Source organism: Telopea speciosissima, chromosome 1 (assembly GCF_018873765.1).
Source record: "Telopea speciosissima isolate NSW1024214 ecotype Mountain lineage chromosome 1, Tspe_v1, whole genome shotgun sequence".
Taxonomy (NCBI): Eukaryota; Viridiplantae; Streptophyta; class Magnoliopsida; order Proteales; family Proteaceae; genus Telopea; species Telopea speciosissima.
This window is the reverse complement of record NC_057916.1, coordinates 18,387,624-18,407,723: the sequence shown is the minus strand read 5'-3', so window position 1 is coordinate 18,407,723 and position 20,100 is coordinate 18,387,624. Positions and strand designations below refer to the sequence as shown.

General features: G+C 38.3%; 2 protein-coding genes across 2 annotated transcripts; one reads left to right on the top strand and one right to left on the bottom strand.

Annotated features, from left to right (window-relative positions):
• Positions 1 to 1,243: 1,243 nt before the first annotated feature.
• Positions 1,244 to 12,128, bottom strand: LOC122663620 (fra a 1-associated protein-like; the record flags this gene model as incomplete). Its single annotated transcript, XM_043859223.1, has 3 exons — positions 1,244 to 1,379; positions 6,706 to 6,708; positions 12,040 to 12,128. Coding segments are annotated over 3 exons (216 nt in total), but the record flags the coding sequence as incomplete, so codon positions are not given.
• A 1,074-nt stretch (positions 12,129 to 13,202) lies between these two features.
• Positions 13,203 to 16,772, top strand: LOC122649143 (putative pentatricopeptide repeat-containing protein At5g06400, mitochondrial). Its single transcript, XM_043842516.1, has 2 exons — positions 13,203 to 16,487; positions 16,677 to 16,772. Exon 1 carries the CDS (start codon positions 13,326 to 13,328, stop codon positions 16,485 to 16,487), a length of 3,162 nt encoding a protein of 1,053 aa, XP_043698451.1. The 5' UTR covers positions 13,203 to 13,325; the 3' UTR covers positions 16,677 to 16,772.
• Positions 16,773 to 20,100: the final 3,328 nt, after the last annotated feature.

The following is a 20,100-nucleotide window of genomic DNA, read 5'->3' as shown; positions in this document are numbered from 1 at the left end:
AACAAAAATAAAGGAAAAACAATAACATTAAAAGCAAATTACCACAAAAATGAGAGAAGAACAATAACATTTGAAGAAATATAAGGTTACCCCACAAGCATCAACAAGATGATACTACTCTACTTCTAACAGTCCCAAATATTTCTCCCTAATAATTTAGAAAACCAAGCAAAAACACCAGTATTTGGTTACCCGGCTTGATCAAGAGCATGTGAGATAGGCTTTAAAAACAATACAAATATGAGATAAAACCTCCTGTAGAAGTTTTGCGGATCCTGATTGGGTAAGGAGGTCATTTTCTGCCTTACTGTGTCTGCGCAACACGATTTTGCCGGACAACTCGGCAGTAGAGGATCCAAATTAAAATTTTGCACTTCTCCAAGAGAGCTTCAAAACTCTAACTTTGTCTTCTCAAACAAATTTGCCTCATGCTCTCCCCAAAAACTCTTTTCTCTTCTTGAGAACTCTACTACAAACTCTTCCAAAGTGTCTACTCGTATTCTATAACCAACTAAAGGAAAGTGGGCTAGCCATCACATGGGACACTTGATACCACATTACTACATGAGGCTGGACTCCATTCGACCAAACTCCCAACAATAATCTCTCTTCCTATGGTATGAAGTTCTGAAACTGCCTTGGATGGGCGAAGAGATTCTTTGTTCACTGTGGGTGAAGGAAAACCTGATCCTTATATTCAGACTCTGAACAAGATTGCTGCTTCGGTATGGGGTTAAATTGAATTTGTTTGCTTCAATGTCAGGTTGTGGTTTTGAAAGATTTAAGTGTTATTGTATCTGGATAATACTTACACACGATCTTTAATGAGTACCAACTCCCTTGTTCTCTCTGGCTAGAAGTATCCGGCCAAGGCATAGCCGGGAAGATTTCATTTCCCTTGGATTTTACTTTATTTTGCAATCAAATTCTTTCGTTCAGAAAATAAAATAAAGATAACATCTGAAAAATGGGCAGAGATTGGGTGGCCTTGACCAATGAGCTGGGTGGGATAGGAGGGGTAGGGTCATCCTTTCCATAGGGGGTGGGAGAGAGAGAGACAGACACAGGGCGGCGGTGTGCCCACCCTTTTCCCATGAAAATTTAATTACAAAATATGAAAAGATAACCGCAGGTTATCACACAATTTTGACCTAAAACAAGATTTCGGTATTGAAAGAAACCACTCTTCAACTCTTCAGATTCCTCAAAGAAACGGTTGACACCATCGGACACACTTTGCTCAAGAGCTTCAAGATCATTGTGTTGGCCAGAAAGTAAAAGAGTTCAATGCCTGAGACTCGAAGTAAAATGATCTTTTAACCATCTCATTTGTGACATACTCTTCGGTGAATTCTGTGTCGGATTTAACTACTTCAACAGTGATGATAGAAAAAACCAAACAGAGATTCTAGACTTGAGCAAAAACTGGAAACAGTATCCAATGCTGTGCCTCCAAATGCTATACTTGAATAATGATCAATATAGATTTACTCACAAATTCCAACTCCTACCAAACCCTACAAACAATGCGTACTGAAGGTAGGGTTCCTACATGTCCATTGCCTGAACCCATTCCAACATGTCCTCCTTAACTGATAATAACTGTCGCTTAGTTTACTAACCAAGTGCCTAAATTTAGTCGACATGCTTGCCACAGCATCACTAATAGTGGTGTGTTAAATTTCAGGCAAATCTGATTTCTTCACGAGTCAGTATTAATAAATCAGTTCTTTTGCTAAGACTGAGTTATAATGGGTAAACTAGGTTTTGACTACACCCGAGTAAGAAAAAACATGAAATCTGGTTGGTCATGAGTCATAAAACCTCACCCAAGTTTAAGAAATGATCATAGCAGGTCATCTGAGTTTGCATTGAGTCGGTGTTTTTGCTCAAGCCATGTGAATTCATCGTTTTTTTTTCTTTTGGGGGGAGGGGGGGATGGGGATGGGGATGTCAAAAGAAGAAAAAAAATGAGTCACCCAAATCACTAGGTTTTGAGAAGAGTGAATCTAGTCGAAAAACTTGGTTTTCAAATTATGGATTGAACAATTCAGATCATTAAAAAATTAAAAAAAAAAACTACTTACTATGGGGGGAAAATAAAAAAGAGAAAAAGAGAGTAATAGAAGCCACCTACTCGCTTGAGACTTGAGAGTATAGATGGATTTTAGGAGATCAAACATCTTGAGAGTTGTGGGGAATTCTAGACCCTCCAATTTTTCTATTTGCATTAAAGAATGCTGCCAGGCTACATACATTACACCAACTCTTCCCTGTGTTTTTCTCCTCTCACAATAAGGGGTAGGGTAGGTATGTCATTTTATAAGAGGTAGGAGAAAGATAGACATAGGGAGACATTTAGCATAGCATACACTGCCTAATGACATCCTTTCTCCCTTTTACTTATTAGGAAAAAAGAATGTTGCCTGGTCCCGATAATCCTACACGTAGACATAGCACATGAATTTATCACCCCACCCCCTATGAAATAAAAACCCATCCATGTTGATGCCTCTATACACACTCGGATTTGAATCCTCTCCAATGAGGCGTGTGCCCAACCACCACCCAGTGAACATCTGACGGCTAGTTGTGCCGCACATATCCTGATAGCTGATTGGACACACGTCAAGATGTGTGCAGCACATCCCAACCATTAGGTGCCTCACTGAACTCTCCAACTCATTAGAGAAGATTTGTTTCTATGTAGGTATACGATTGTACCTTTAACCACTAAATGGAGAGGGGGATGTGTTATTACATTTCTACCACCCATCCCCATCCAATGGTTGAAACAGGCACAATCATGTTTGTACACAGCCGTGCATAAAAACAGGCTCCCCTTGTGATATTTCTACTAAGATATCTAATGATCATTTTTTTTTTTGGTTATAAAACAAGAAATTATGTACTAATATAAGGAGGTATATACAGTTTTGTTGATTAGTGCATGAAGAGCCAGATTCGTAGCTCCAATCATACAAAAAGGTTCCCCTAGAGCTATAAACTTAACGTTACTATACAAGTTTGAAATATAAAGCAATTCTTAATATGCTGCCAGGGCCAAATTGATTTGGTTGGAGATGGAAGAACATCGGTGATCGTAGAGTAGGAATACCATACTTCTTGAATCTTCAACCCCAAAATTGAAGCTTGATCCAACCCAGTCCGGATACTGTACAAAATCGGCTCCAGTTCCGACGAAGCAGACTGAAAACCAACAACAAAAAAGGTAAGTCTTCCTCCTGTCAAAAAAACGTAAGACCATCCCGCTGTATTCAATCCTGGTATGTAGTATCCTGCACAAATTAAAACATGAAAGTCCAGTTTTGGTAAGCCATGGAATTGTGAAAAAGACAGACAAATATTCGGATCATTTTTTACATTTGGGGACGCAATATGGGAGGGGGATAGTTTCATGTCAGATAAGTAATGCAAAATTAGCTTTATAATCCGGGTCGGATTAGGACTTTCTGAACCAAACACTGCCTTATTTCGGGCAGTCCAAATAAAAGAACAAGTTATACTGAACACAAGAAAAACTATCATTATCAGGCATCTCCAGTGGCTCTTCAAAAGGGCAATAACTCCGTGCAACTCCCACTTTTGCAGGGTCCCAAGAGAAATAGATCGGAATGGAAAGAGCATCCAGAAAATTTTCTCTTCCCGGTTCTTGCCTTGACGAGATTTAAATAAAAGACTCTTAAAACTATTTTCGCAAGGCAAGAAAATAGGTTTTAAGAATTTAACTATGCCTTATAAGGCCAAGTAAAGCTTTTTGTTTTTTTTTAAAAAAAAAAACAAGGGAAGACCAAAGTCATGCTGCCCCCTTCGTTTTAGAGTTACCCAATAGGTAAGACACAATTCTGAAAAGCCCTGCGGCTTCTTCCAAGCCACTAGTCGCTGGGAAGTTTTTTGCCCCTAATCCCAATTAATGGCCTTTCCAGCTCCATTAACAGAATTTAGCTCGTCTCGAGGGAGGCGTGCGCCCAGGGTGCTGCCAGGGGCAACCAGCGGTTGAGCTGTGCCGCACAAATCTCGGCGCATGCCTAGGGATGTGTGCGACACAGCCCAACGGCTGGCAGCACCTTGGGCGTTCCCTGCTCCCTGGAGACGATCTTGATCCTCCATAACATCAGTTGCAAGGACCTAGATATCACCCAACTCAAGCTTATATTTTCCAGAACTGCAGCTCGAACCCCAAATGGTTATGGACAATGTAAGAATAAGTGTAACAGAGAGTTATCAGTTCCTAGATAAGGTGGAAACTCCTTCACATTATATTGTCAATTGTGAGGATGCTTTCAGTGGCGGTTATATTTAGAATGAATTAAATCTTTGCAGGTCCACTCCATCCAGATGGTTTAGGAAGAGAATGCGGAGGACAAGAACCTACCAGCACATTAAACACTGGCTTTACAGAGAATATACAGAGATGATGCAAACCTTTTTTAGTCTTGCTTCTCTTTATTGCTGACTTTGCCATCCTGTACCATCAGAAGCTGAAAGATTAAGCTTTCATCATTCAGAGGTTGTCAAAGAGGCGCTCCACTCTGTTTAACGATTTCTCTGACCATAATCAGCAACCAGAGCATCAGTTTTCCGGTTATCTCAAAAATTTGATGCAAGGCAACCCCCCTATGGACATCAGGGCACAATTGATCCTCCCAGAAAAGTGTTCTGCTCACACTCTGTTATACTGTCTGACAATGGTTGCAGCCATAGTCCCCTTCCACGGACTAGTGCTGTAATAGCCTGCTACGCCCTTTCTATTTTCGATATCATAGAATTAGTAATAATTATGATTTACTGCAATCAAGGCTTTAACTGGAATGAGGAGGTCATTTATGAAGACACTGCACAGTCATGTCTAATAAGATGCAGAAACCTGCAAGGGTGTCTGAACTATTCTGCATCCAACAAATGACTTCGGATGCATCATGTTATACTATCAGGAGGGAGGGTGGGAGGGAACAAGGCGTGGGGGGGGGGGGGGAGAGGGATGCAAGATAGGTTTGACAGCCTATGAAACCCGGCTAGGTTATGGCCTAAGATATGAAGCCCTAGATAACTTGGGATTGGGAAAAGATAAGATATCAAAATCCCAAAGGTTCAAAGTAGCAGAATTAAAATTTGAGAGATTGATGATGGGACAGAGAAAGAAACATAAATTTCCGTAATCAGAAAAAAGTTGAGATGTTATGAGGTATAGGGTAGCAAAAAAGTGGGGAATGAAATGGACAGTAGAAATTCTAAGCATATGGCAAGTAAGCTAGAGAAGGGATATATTGAATCTAAAGAAATCTTCAATCCATTAATCCATAACATTAAGGAGGAATGAATTTCACTTGGCTTTGGCATATGGTTGGATCCTTGAGGAAACTCATCTCATTAGTAAATGCAAATAAGAAACTAATGAAGGCCACTATGTTTCTACCAGTTGAAGAAATAATTTAACAGATCTAACGGTTGAAATTAGAACCAGAACCAGCCATTTCTTGAAAACTAAAGACTAAAGAAGCTGAACAAAAAACCTCCATAGTACCATAGACCATAGCATCAGATTCAAGCCAATACTAGTCTAACACTGCGGATGAAAGCAAGAACTGACAAAAGGAACAAATCAGAGGGAAAGTCAGAAGCAAGCAACTGATAAATTTGGAGGATAATCAACTAAAATTTAGAGCTCAACCGGGAATGTGAAAAAAAATGTAAAAACAACAAAGACTTCTTCTATAAATTGAAAGAATAGCAATAATAAGCAAGGAAAAAAAAACAGAACAGCTAAATAACTACAATAATAGCATATAAGCTTAACCACAGTGAAGGAGTTGCTTGATACCAACCAGCAAAACCAAGTAGGAATATTAATACTCATTCAATTTTGAGTTCCAATTCAATACAACTGATCCCCAAGACCTGCAGATATAACTCATTGATCTTAATCCTACAGGAAAATAAAGTGATAAGACTCCTCATAACCCACTAGAGTTAAACACTTAGACCTCTTAACCTTGAATTGAAAAATAATAAAGGCCAGGTTCTAAGACAACTTGACTACTTTAGCTAAGTCTGTATCTAAACTAATTAAATAATTGAAAACCTCCCCAACAATTGGCCCATGTCAATAATTAAACAAGTTGAAAATAAACCCCTACTCATTTACACTATACTACACTCCCATTCAAAAATGTATAAAAATAATCCCACGTGTAAAAAGTGTTGAGAAGTTGAATTTTTAAAAGATCAACAGCAGAGAATGCTTGATGGAGATACTGCTGCATAAAAATCCCTCAAACAAAGACTTGTCTTTGAGCCAAGAAACACAGCAATATCAAGAAAGAAATATAGCAAGAATACTTGAAACCTTAAGATGAACAGATTCTTAACCTATTTGTAACTCAATCTTTATTTAATATATATTTATTTATATAATATAGCAATATCAATCAATCAATCAATCAATCAATCAATCAATATAGATAGATAGAGTTACAGTTTCCATAAATCATGGTTCAAACTCCACTCATAATGGAGATGATTCCAATCCTCTTTCACTGAAACATACAGAAAAATATTTCTGACAAAACAAAGCAGATTAGTTTCAGGCATAGATGGTTTTTTCTGCTTGGTCGCAATTTCTATTGGTCATTTTAACTATTGAATAGATGAGAATTTCTTGATAAGCTTCATGTCAAATTTAATGGCCTATCTCAACCGTATGGCCCACCATATATGGGGTTTTCCCCATTGTTTTTCCAATGACTCTGTTCTTCAAATATAATTGACTTTTTCAAACAATTTTCAAAGCATTATTCTGACATGTGGTAATATCATATTAGACTAAAAATCAACCCATCATTAAATGATGATATAGACATACATAATCCAACCGCCAAAAGACACCACCACATGGTAGAAATTAGCATTGGTTCCAAAAATTTGCCCCCACAATCTAGACAATCTATCTATTGGGGTTAATTTGCCACATAATGGCATTTATTGGCATGAAACTTTATAATTCTGACATGTGACAATGTCATATTAGACTAAAAATCAACCCATGATTAGATGATGATATAGATATACATAATCCAACCGCGAAAAGGCACCACCACATGGTAGAAATTAGCATTGGTACAAAAAATTTGCCCCCACAATCTAGAGAATCTGACTCTTGTGGATAATTTGCCACATGATGGCATTTATCGGTATGAAAATTTTATAATATATGTTCATGCCATCATCTAACCATGTGTTGATTTTTTGTCCAATCAGACATCATCATAAGATGGAATAATACTTGAAAATTATTTGAAAAAACCGATTTTATCTGAAGACCATGGACCAATGAAAAAACAAAGAGAAAAGCCCCACACATGATAGGCAATACGGTTGAGACAAGTCACTAAATTTGACATGTGGCTTATTAAGGAAATTCTTCATCTATAAAAAGATCCAAATAGCCAACTCATCAATCCATATAGCAGATTTCTAATTATCACAGATCCGACAACCTTTTCCCTCTTAAATGATGCTTCAATAGAACTTTGATGCTAGAGCATCTCAAATTGCATTCTCAGATTTTGATCTTCAAAAATTTAATTTTAAACAAAATTTCACCAGTAGAGCATCTTAGTATTGCAGGATGGAATGAACAGAATTAGCTTTAAGTTATAAAGGGATCATATGTAATATTCTTAATAATTATCAATTAAAAATTCTATTTGTTGGATCAGTTTTAAGTTATTTAATTACATTAGATGAGAAATGCTTACTAATATGGCATACAACACTTTGTAGACACAAAACAAGGGGCACCCACTAGGTTTGGTGGCCAAGAGTGACCTGTATGACAAACAGATCCATATGGCTTGCATTCCTATTACATTAAATACGATTTATTTTAATCAAGGGTATTTATAAAAACCTAGTCATTCTTAGTAATCAAAGTCAAGTCAAAGTAGTATATATTTATGTTGACTACCAGTCCACATGTTTTTAGTCCTTTCATTTCTTTATTTTCCCATTTGTTTAGGGCTTCTCAATGCCGTATTTATGGGACATGGGAACCAATATAATAAATTGGCCTTGAAACCCAAGAGGTGTTCCATCAACCTAATAACTTCTAGCTTTGATTTCTCATTGGATTTTAAGCCGATTCTCTTGAAATTTGGTATACCTTACCGTTTTTGGAAGTAGAATAAATCCACTTGAGTCGATCAATCAGAAAACAGTCGAAAAAGGAGATTAGGCTACCAGAAATTTTCTGCAACTTGTTCTTCCGGCCTGAGAACTTTCAAGCTTGATATCTCTGCCAAACCCGATCGTCACCAAACGTGCAATGATGATCCAAGTCCTACAATTTACTGCAACTTCATTCTTCAGCCCCAAATCCGATCAAAATTTGTGTAACTTACCATTTTGGGTGTAGACATATCTACCAGGGTTTAACGTTTGGAAAATACGTTGAGGGAGATCAGAACCACCCGAGACCTAAGATTTGGATTCCAACACGCAATCCAAGGTTTTCAGCCATTTCTCACTGTCTTTGCCTCTTTGTGGATTTTGGCCATGATTTTTCAGAATACTACCATGAGAATCTACAACTTTTGTGAAGAAACATAGTACAAATTCATGATACTTTGATAGGATATTGAAGAACCATTTGGCCATGGAAAATAGGCCGTTTTTTGAATTTTCATACCTTCAAAATTAATAAAAAATAGAAAATGTAAATTCCAACTGTGTAAATTTAGTGCAATGAAGTGATTGCTAATTTTTTCAGTTTGTGCGTGAAAGAACTATTTTTGGTCAATATTTTATAATCTAAAATACAAAATGCTGCACAGAAATTAGTTTTTATTTTTCTGTAATTATCCTAAAATTGCAAATATTAGCTTGTTCATATCAGTAGTTAAAATAATAAAATATAATAATTAAAAATAAAGTACTTTACTTTTTAACAATTTAAAAACAATAACATATAATAATGTTAAGAGAAATACACTTATATTGTGTGGCATTCCTACACTGCTGCAATTCAGAGAATTATGATTGATTTAAAATTTTTTTTTTGGTGACATTATTTAACAGAAGTTATCGTTAGATAATTATTAATTTAGAGAAGTGCTTAATTTTTGGGATTTAGTTGCATTAATCTAAATTTAGAAAAATTGGTCACAATATTAACTGCTACATATCATTTTGTTACTCATGCAAAACAAATGTCCAGCGGCAATCAACCCAATCAGGAGCCATAGAAATTGGTCAAAATATTGATTGCTATTCATTGTATGATATTTATGTGATTGCAAAAAAATTTTATGTGGGATTAATGGATGATGCAATACCTCAAGCTGATATCTTGCAATTTGTCAAAATTCACCCACATTATGGTTTTTTACAATTTATTTTACACATTTATTGTACTTTAGTTGAAAAGTTTTAATTTACCACAATTATTTAAGTTTTTTATTTTCACAATCAAACATATATTTTTCTAAATCTTTATGCATTTTTATCATTTTTTACAAAATTATTGTACTTTGACTATAAAACCTTTGATTTTACCACAAAAAATATTTCAAGGTTTTTTTTTCTTTCTCATATTCAAACAGAAGTTTTCTGGATATTCTCCCATTTTTACCATTTTTTAATAATTTTTTACCGATTCACTGGCCGATCCAATCAATCAGGCCAATCCATGCTGATTGCGATCCAATTTGGATCGGAATCAGCTACACCTGATTCAGATCGGTTTTAAAACTTTGCATGAGATAAATTAAGGCTGGCTGCAGTCAAGCTTTGTTTTAACTATGGTTACGATTATTTGATGTTTTTGTTAATGTTGTTTAGTCATGTTCTATTACTATCCTAGCCAACTAGAACCGTTGGGGATCACACAGAAGAAATATCAATTGTTGTCATCACATTTTTGCATTACACGTTGGGTTCTCCATTATCAAGTTTCTTGTGAACTCCCGGAACCTAATCAAGCATTTAACTCTGATTTGCACTCAGATTATGATATTGTTATTTACTGTAAATTTTAAACCTCCTCTAGTCTCTGGCTATGAAGATCAACTTACCAGTTGGGATCAAATTCTTGAAAACCCTTCAAGAAATATACTTTTCAATTTCATTTAGATAAATTTCTCTTCTTATAAGTTTTAAAACCTGGAATTAGCCCTGGAACATAGTTTTTAAGAATCGGGAATCAGATTGGTGAATCAGCCATGACCACCAATCCAGCCAATTCTCGTTGATTCTAATGCACGAAATCCTTCAACAATTTTTAAGGAGAGAGACAGCCATGCAACCCACTTACCTTGGCATCATACGCGCCTAGAGAGGGGGAGGAGAGCCGATGGGTGTCGATTCGTATACAGGGGGCCCACGTCATTAGATGAGGAGAGAGAACCTGAGGGGTGTGTATCACGCAGTCGCGTGCCCGCCTTTTTCCCTTATTTTGATTGAATTTGTATTTTTTGAGCATAAAATATGGGGAAAAGGTGGGTACGTGACTACGATGTACATACCCCCACACACTCTCCCCTCTTTTAATGACGTAGGTGCCCTATATACAAATCGACACCCACTAAAACTCCTCTCCCCCTCTAGGCGTGTATGATGCCAATATAAGAGGGCAACGTGTGGATCCCTTGCCCAAAAAATTTTATCCAAAAGATATCATTTTTTCACTTATAAAATGGGAAAACTAACTCTTATTCTAATGCACTAACATTTTATACATATAAACATGCATTTACAATTGCTAATATTTTTTCTAATTTTTTATGAATTAAAAAAAAAAAGTCCTATTTCTATGGCCGAATGCATATTTCTTCCATTTTGAGGCAAAAAGTCATGACATTACATGGATTTCTTCACAAAAAGTATAGATCAGCAACATACAAACCGCATACTAAAGATTCATGGCCAAAAACCACAAGTCAAAGTGAGAAATCACAGAAATTTTACCTCAGGTTATGTTTTCTTAAAAATTAAAATACGGGTGGTTTAGATCTCCATGGGTTTTCAGGTCGTTCTATTCCATTAAATGTGTTTCCCTCCCACAGACGGTGGCTGAGATATCAAGCCTGGTAGTTCTCAAGTAGGAAGTTGCAAAATATTTCAGGCCATTTATTTCCTTTCCCAACTGTTTTTCGGTTGATCGACTCCGTTGGATGTCTTCTAATCCCATTTATATCAAATTTCATGAGATTTAATTCCAAATATAGGGAGATATCAAAGCTGGAATCTTACTAGAGAGGTAGAACACTCACTCTTGGGTTGCAGGGATTTTTAGACAAAGAATTGAGCCGATCGGGCGGAGTAGATAACCACACCCGATCCATCTAACCTCGGTCTGGATTGGCAAGAATCGGGATCAGGTTCCCCATATCCAATTCCCATTTTTTTCAAACAATTTGCAAATCATGCTGCCAGCCAAGTTTTAAGCTAGCCTAGTTGTCAATATTCAAGAATAGTGGTTCTATTATAGAATCCCCCATCCATCTCAACTGCACATAGAAGGACCTGTGAGAAAATCTCTTTCACAACGATATTTTTGTAATTTACTATAAATTTCTCTCAAGTCTCAACTGCACATAAAAGTGACATTTAACCCATTATAGTAAGCAGTAGTAACGATGGCATAGGGGTTAAAGGCATGAGTATCATCCTCTGAGAGAGCATAAAACATGTGAAGGGATATGAGTTGCAGTATATAAGTTCAAAATGTTTTACAGTTCGTCTGGCATTTTCTCCTTCAGTCTCACGGCCAGAACAGGATAGTTAGAAAATACCACAGACCAATAGACAACAAAATAATCAAGACAGCTCTATTTACCCAACTATTCCACAGGCAAACGAATCAAACATGTGATATTAAATCGAAATTTATATTCGGATCTTTGATGGATCAACGGACCGGGAAGTGAAGGCATACAAGAGAAAAATGAAGAAGAACACATAAGCCTAAGCTCAAAAGCCAAAACATAATAGATAAGCAGATCGAAAGAAGAGAAAAAGTACCTTCCGATGCAATCCTTGAGAATCTGCTCGGTCTTCTCACACTTCCTGACAAACTTCCCGTGCTCAACCTCTTCGGTTTGCACTAGGATTTAACGATTCTTTCTTGTGGAACATCGATCTCCCGATCCAACTCTTGAGGTTTCGGTATCTCCGATGACGGCACGCCCTAGAGATGAACTCGTTTGGTTGGCTCCGTCTCTCGACTCTCTCCACTCCCCAACTCCCAAGTCCCAACCCATCTTTTTTTCACAAATCATTTGGCCTACGTTTGGGACCTTATGGGTAGCTCTTCTTCATCTACATTCAACACGTGTCATGAAGAGCATTCCTTAAATCCTTGCCGTTTATTTTTATGAACACTCATCTTCCAGTCAAAGCATCGATCTTTTTTGGGTAAATAAGCATCGATTAGGACTTAGGAGAGGAAGGCACGTCCGTGAAGAGTAATTACTGCTCAAGTATCCTCTCTTGTACGTGTCCGAACCAAAGTAATTTCTCCTTCCAAATCGAAATCACTTTGAGAGAGAGAGAGAGAGAGAGGTTATCCATTGAAGCACTTCATCACTAAGCTCCATGGCTTTTGTCGCCGTCATCATTCGGATTCAGATCTTCTACGATGCCAATACAAATGAGTTGTCATAAAGATTTCTGATTTTTCGAGTTCGAAAGAAAGAGACTTGATAGAGTTTTCAAAGTCTCAGTTTCTGAATCAAATGGCAGGAAAATCTGATGCAAAGCCGAGTAATTCGTTTTGAGATTCGCATAAAGGGTTTCATTGCTTTTGGATCTTAAAAGACCTGTATCAAATGTTTTGTTTTGATCTGTGTTGCTTCTCCGCTTCGATTTAGTATTCTCAGTCTTGGTTCGAAGTTTGATGGTTCAGTAATCCAAGTCGCCATGTTGGAAAAAGTTTCTGGTGAAGTTGGAATTGAAGACGGCTTGAATGAAGAGCATGGCCCTCTCAACAAGCGATCCAATCTCTTCCGTCCTCATCTGCACGTCTCAATGTTATTATGATTTTAATTTCGAAAACAGAGGAAGAACAAAAAAATGAAAACGGAAAGAACTTCCGTTTAGTGAGTAGTACACGTGTTTATAAGAGGATGTTACTCTTCACGTATATGTAGAGGATCCAAACTCAATATGTCTTGCCTGAGCCGCCTTGATCTTCGTCTTTTTTGAAGTTCAGCTAAATCCAAACTCGAGAAAGTGAAAGCAAAAGCTTGTATACATTAACAACGCCGAGTTCCCGCTACATGTTCATCTCTACTTCTATCGGAGTCTAAATGAGGTACTTGTCCAAACTCCACTCTTTGGATTGGGTTCTATCACAAAAATCTTATGATTTCCATCACTTTAAGCTCCAACATTTTCATTTTTCAATCCATCATAAGTCATCACGTCTTCGCCCATCTGCAAAAACTCAAGAAAGCCACACCAGAAGACCAGACAAAGAAGCCAAAGACATTAGTCCCCTCTTCAAAGAAATCAAGGAGATTATAGGGAATGAGAATCTTACCGTGGAAAAGATTCCATCTGGGAGTTCAGTGTCCCGAGATACCCGCTTGAGTAAACCGAAGGTAAGGGACGAATATCCACTTGGTACCGAACATGTTTGTGAGAAGGCCGCTGAGAGCATGCAGCTCGAAAATGCAGGCGTGAACGATGTCAGCCCGATTGTGCACAGGATTACGGAGATTATAAGAGCTGAAAATGAAACTGTCCCAATGGAGGAACGCCTAGAGAATTCGGGTTTTCTGTTTGATCCAGAGATTGTCGAGAAAGTGCTGAAAAGGTGCTTTAAAGTACGCCGTTTAGCTCTAAGGTTCTTCAATTGGGTGAAGCATAGAGCCGGGTTTAGCCACACCACCGGGACTTACAATACCATGATATACATTGCTGGAGAAGTGAAGGAGTTTGATCTGGTGGAGAAACTGGTTGAGGAAATGGAGAAGAATTCGTGCCCTAAGGATGTGAAGACATGGACTATACTTATTTCTCACTACGGGAAGGCGAAAATGATTGGCAAGGCCTTGCTGGTCTTTGAGAAGATGAAGAAATCTGTTTTTGAACCAGATGAAAGGGCATACAAACTGATCATTTCTTCTCTATCTGCTGTGGGAAAAGCAGATATCGCAATGGAGCTTTACCTCGAGATGGTTCACAAGGACATGGTGGTGGATTTGAAATTGTATCAACAGTTATTGAACTGCCTGTCGGGGTCTGGAAATGTTTCCGCTGTTCGGTCACTTGGGGATGACATGATTAAAATTTATCAGTTTCCTGAACATACAGTTTATTCTCACATGCTGAAGAGTTTTTGCATTTCAGGGAGAATCAGGGAAGCTTTAGAACTGATTCAGGAACTTAAGAGTAGGAAGATAACAGTCGACTGTGGAAGTCTTCAAATTTTGGTGAAAGGGCTGTGCAGAGCAGATAGAATTGCTGACGCTCTAGAAATTGCTGATATTATAAAGAAAAATAATGTGGTTCATGGGAAGGTTTATGAGATAATTATCAGCGGTTACTTGAGAAAAAATGACATTTCTAAGGCTTTGGAATTGTTTTCTTCTGTCAAAGAATCTGGGCACTTACCTGCTGTCACCACTTATACTGAGCTGATGCAACACCTTTTCCATGCAAATGATCATCAAAGAGCCTGTGAGTTATATGATGATATGTTAGGAAATAGGATTGAGCCAGATGCTGTGGCAATCATGGCGGTGGTTGCAGGTCACGTTCGCCACAGCCATGTTTCACAAGCATGGGAAGTGTTCAGGAGTATGAAGGAGAAAGGCTCCAAGATTACTCAGAAATTCTACTCAGTATTCATCAAAGAGCTCTGTAGAGTGTCAAGAGCGGATGAAGCTTTCAGGCTCTTGAATGATATGTGGGACTCCAAATTAAGCATTGGAGATGGAATATTCCATTTGGTTATGACTTGTTTGGAGAAAGAAGGAGAACTGGAGAAAGTAAAAATTCTAAAGCAGATGCAGACAGCCTCTAGACTCCAAGAAGGTGAATTAGCTGCTCTAACTCTCAATAACCAGTCACATTCTGGAGGGAGCAACAGTAATTATGATTTATCTGATTCTTCAGAGCTAGGCCAGAATGTAAACTCTAACCAAGTGCAGTCAGGAAAGACTGAGGTTCACTTCGTACAGCTGCCACCAGTGGTTTATAACAGCCATGAGCTTCATAAAATATGTGGGATTTTGTCATCTTCCATGGATTGGTGGTTAATGCAAGATGCTTTGGAGAAGTGCTCTGTTCAATTCACTCCGGAACTTGTTGTGGAGATACTTCGTAATTGCCAAAGACATGGTTATGCAGCATTACGGTTTTTCAGATGGGTGGGGCTGCGACCTGGCTATAGCCATACTGCAGAAACCTACAACATGAGCATCAAGATCTCAGGATCTGCAAAAGATTTTAAACATATGAGAAACCTATATCTTGAAATGAGAAGAAGTGGTTGTCTAGTAACGTCAGAAACATGGACTATTATGATAATGCAATATGGTCGTGCGGGGCTGACAGAAATAGCTCTGCAAAAATTCAAAGAGATGAAGGCTGATGGTTTTCAACCGAGTGGGAGTACATACAAGTATTTGATCATCTGTCTTTGTGGGAGGAAAGGCCGGAAAGTAGATGAGGCCATCAGAACATTCAGTGAGATGATATGTGCTAGATTCATGCCAGATAAAGAATTGTTTGAGATTTTTCTTGATTGTTTGTGTGAAATGGGTAAATTATCAGATGCTAGAAGACTGACCGAATCTTTGTGTAAAGATGGATTAACAATTCCCATTTATTATTCATTGCTCGTAAGGGCTCTTTGCCGAGCAAGGAGGTTAGAAGATGCTTTAGCATTGGTAGATGAAAAGTGGCAGGGACAATCTACACTATATCGGTATATTTTTGGAAGCATTATTCATGGATTACTAAGAGAGGGAAGGTTGGATGATGCTTTTGCTAAGGTGGAGGAAGTGAAACAGCTAGGTATTTATCCAACAGTCCATGTGTATACATCGTTCATAGTTCATTTTTTCAAGGAGAAGCAGATGGCAAGAGCTTTGGAAATTTTCAAGAAAATGATAGATGATGGTTGTGAACCAACCATTGTTACCTATTCTGCATTGATTCGAGGGTATATGGATATGGGAATGGTTAGTGATGCTTGGAGTGTCTACCGCCGTATGACACTGAAAGGACCATTTCCTGATTTTAGGACTTACTCAATGTTCATAAATTGTCTCTGTAAGATCAGTAGATCTGAAGAAGCGCTGCAGCTTATACATGAAATGTTGGACAAGGGGATTTCCCCCAGTACTGTTAATTTCCGGATTGTTTTTCATGGATTAAATAGAGAGGGTAAACAAGATTTAGCCCAGAGTGTATCAAAAACAAAGTGGGTTCTCAAGAGTAAAAGAAAGTTTCTAGCATAAGTTAGCATTCAAATATTCAGAGGTATTACTGCCGTAGTTGGAGCGAGTCACAATTCCGATTCCATTTGAACGAGCATTCCTACCAATTCCATTTGGAGGGGTAGCAGTATATCCTGTTGATTAACTCGGTTTGGTCCAGCAGCTGTTCCGGGTCCAGTACCAACATCAGTAGCACTACCATGAGTTGACTACTCATTTACCCTTTCCATTGCATAGATTGCTTGTGCCCTTTACAGTTATTTCTTTCTGAAGTATTCTACCTGTACATTTTCAATGTTATGGTTATTGGGTTGATTTCCATTATGCTTTTATGTTCTTATTTTGATCTCCAACATTTTCTAAGTTCTGACTGTCATAAACAAGAAAAGGTTTGGTTGATTATTCTCAAGTGTGACTTGACCTCCAAATCCTCAACCAATGTGGATACCCTATCACCTAACTGTTGGTCACTGAATGAAAACCAGACTTCTCTTACTGTCACTACGTTCACACTAGGAGTGGCAACAAAATTCTAAAGGTGCAAAATTTTTGACAGGATGGATCTGGATAATAGTAACAGTTTTCAAAGTAATACTAGCTCCCTTCAAACTAATGAGGTTGGGAGACTGCCTCCTGTCCACCCTTTCTGGAACCCTGTGCAAGTGGGGCTTGCACCGGGTTATAGCCTTATTTGATTGAAGTAATGATTTATCAATTTACTTAGGCTTACAGATACCAAAGCAAATTTAATAGCAAAATGCAAAACCTTCATTTCTGAAATCTGAACATTAATCTACTCTTACCTATGGTGGTCTATAACACTCATTCAGAAGCTCTTTATCGAGCGCAACCCCCCACCCCCGGTGTGTTGTAATTGAGTTATTCTCTTTATAACAAAGCTCATTTCTGGCAGAGCAGTAACAGAATCTGTGTTCCTTTGAAATGAGATTTGTGTACAGCCCATAATGTACATGGGAGAAAGCTCGAGGCACACAGTTCTTCTAGTTCTCAGACGGTTTTAATTTTGCTTCTTCTAGGACTTGCTGCGTGTTGGGGGAGGGTGTTCAGCTAGTGATTTGAAGGGACTAATTTGCAGTGTTTGGGTTTTTTTTTTTTTTTTTTAATTCTTTTCTCTGTTAAAGGCATGGTATTGGATTATTTTGGCTTCAAATCCTGAGTTTGAGTTAGAAGATTTTTTTTTTTTTTTGGTGTGTGTGGGTGGGGGGGGGGGGTTGTTGGCAAAATAAAACTTCCGTTAAAATAAAAAATAAAATCCGTGTTAAAATGGAAACCCATCACTAGGATGTCATAATGATTTGTTCCTGTTATACGAATATCCGAACTATCCTCCCGTTGTTTCAGATGTCCCATCCGAGCATCAAAACCAATGAGAAGAGATTCTCTCCATATCGTGGGTGATGCCGTGATGGAACCTCGATCCAAAAGGGAGAAGAGACATGGTATGATGATAACTGAGTAGAAAGCTCCATTGTGCTTTTTCTTTTCATTTCAAGTTCTTAGGAAATGTGACAGTTATATAAAAGTTTGAATTCTGACAGACTATAATGCAAAACTGTACAAATACTGGGATGCAATATCTAAAAGAGGAAATGGAAAAGGTTCTCCGAGCTGCCGGTCAGGACAGGTTTCGTTAACATCTCTGTGTCTCTCTCTCCTCTTCATTTGAAATGAACTCGCTGCCCTCCTATGTATGATCCCAATTTATCACACCTCATTGGTGCGCTCCCATTATACCGCTTGTTTAGAGAATGCTCTTCCTATCTAAAAAGTTAAAACATCAAGATACAAGCTTAAGCTCCCCATGGTGGCTAGCCCAATACCCCCAACCAAAAGGAAAAACAAGTCCTAAAAGTCGTTAGATGTATATATATGGAAAAGGGAAAACATATTATTTATGGGAAGTAGTTTTCTCTCCTCAAAGCAAGGGGGCCTCCCGGACAGAATTTTTTTTTCCTATTATTGTATTAAACACCCCATTCCTTTCATCCCTCCCAACCTACCCCATGTGAAACCAAGATTCCATCCTATGATCTGGCTACATCTAGCCAGCTGTGTCGTTTGAACCCGCAATCATTATCGCAGCTTAACCATTGTGCCAAGGCTCACACACTCTTACCAGCCGCATTGTATACTTTACATAAATATAAAATGTCATTTGGAACTGAGCAGAGCATGATCAGTATCCATGGGATCAAGAAGCTAACCTGCTTTTCTCCATCAAATTAGTCTCTTTTCCTACTGGATGATCAACATGATTAGCATCTATAGGTACATCTTTGAAGAATTAACTTCTTTACAGACTTTTTATTTTTTTGATGAACTGAAAAATAACTCTTAAGAGAACAAAGAAATCACATCGTTCAGAGTTCCAGAAGTAGAAACTGAAACTTCAGATTTACAAGCCTCAGCAGCAAGACGTATGAGATGCGTCTGGGTTGCTTGGGATGCCTACAGTTGTCCTGGCTGTCCCCCGGCTTTTTGGCTCTTTTCTCTCCAGGATGCCGACTAAGACCAAAAAAGCCGTCCAGGACACCCGGGGGCCAAGACACCTGATGGTTGCCCGGACCGTCCTGAATTCAAAACCATTTTTCTCAATACTGGTTCTAATGGAAGATAACAGCTGCCTCAAGCCAGTCAAAACCATATTCCTTGGGCCACTTCAGCTTTAGTGCGCCGTTCAGCTTCAGTGGGTTCATTCCCCATTCCCTGCTCATGCAAAATTCCTCTTGTAGTAATCTTAACCTACACATTTTCAGTCCCTGTGCCTGTCAATGTTCTCCCCAAAAATGCAGTACACATGGACTGTGTAGCTCAACTTGATCTCCATTTACATTGTGTCTTATAATATATTCCATTTCACAAGGTTTTCTATTCATTTCAGTGATTGTTTTTCTTTGGTTTAGCTATACTTGAACAAACTGACCACTTCAGGCATGAAGAATCAAATCTCATAGGTAATCAATGTCACATATTTCTGCAAGCAATTGAAGTTTCTTAGTTTCCAGGCAAAAGGAAGTTTAAAATATGCTCATTGAATTTTAGTTGGTATTGGTCCATGGATTAGGTTACACTCCTAGTAGTCAGATTAGACTGGGGTTGAGTTTAAGGGAGCGGTGCACTGATGCTCAGCTTTGGATGTCCCTAACCTGACTCAACCTGAGTTGCAACCCACTAACAGTGGGTCGATTACAACACAATACTACTCTTGAATGTGCAGTCAGTCTATCATATGACCATTATTAACACCTAAACCGGTAAAAAAGGAATTAAGAAATCACAGATTTGAACCTGTGGCTTATTTAGGTTGCTAAAATCCCTCTCCAGATTGCTTTCAAGTATCAAGGAAGTGAGGAACATTTTGGTGGTATCTTCAAGTTATTCTTGTAGAAGAACAGACATCTTATAGGTTTGCTTCAGTAAGCTTACCACTTGAATACTGCATATTGGAACGAACAGAGTGATGCTTCTCCTCTTCAAGGGCATAAGATCAATGGCCATGGCAAAACTTGTCTAAAAGCATAGCCCTGCCAGAAATCCACGCTGAGAACCAGCCTTCCATTTTCCATGAATCTGTCCATCTGCTACATGTAGTATGTTTTGAGTTATCTACACA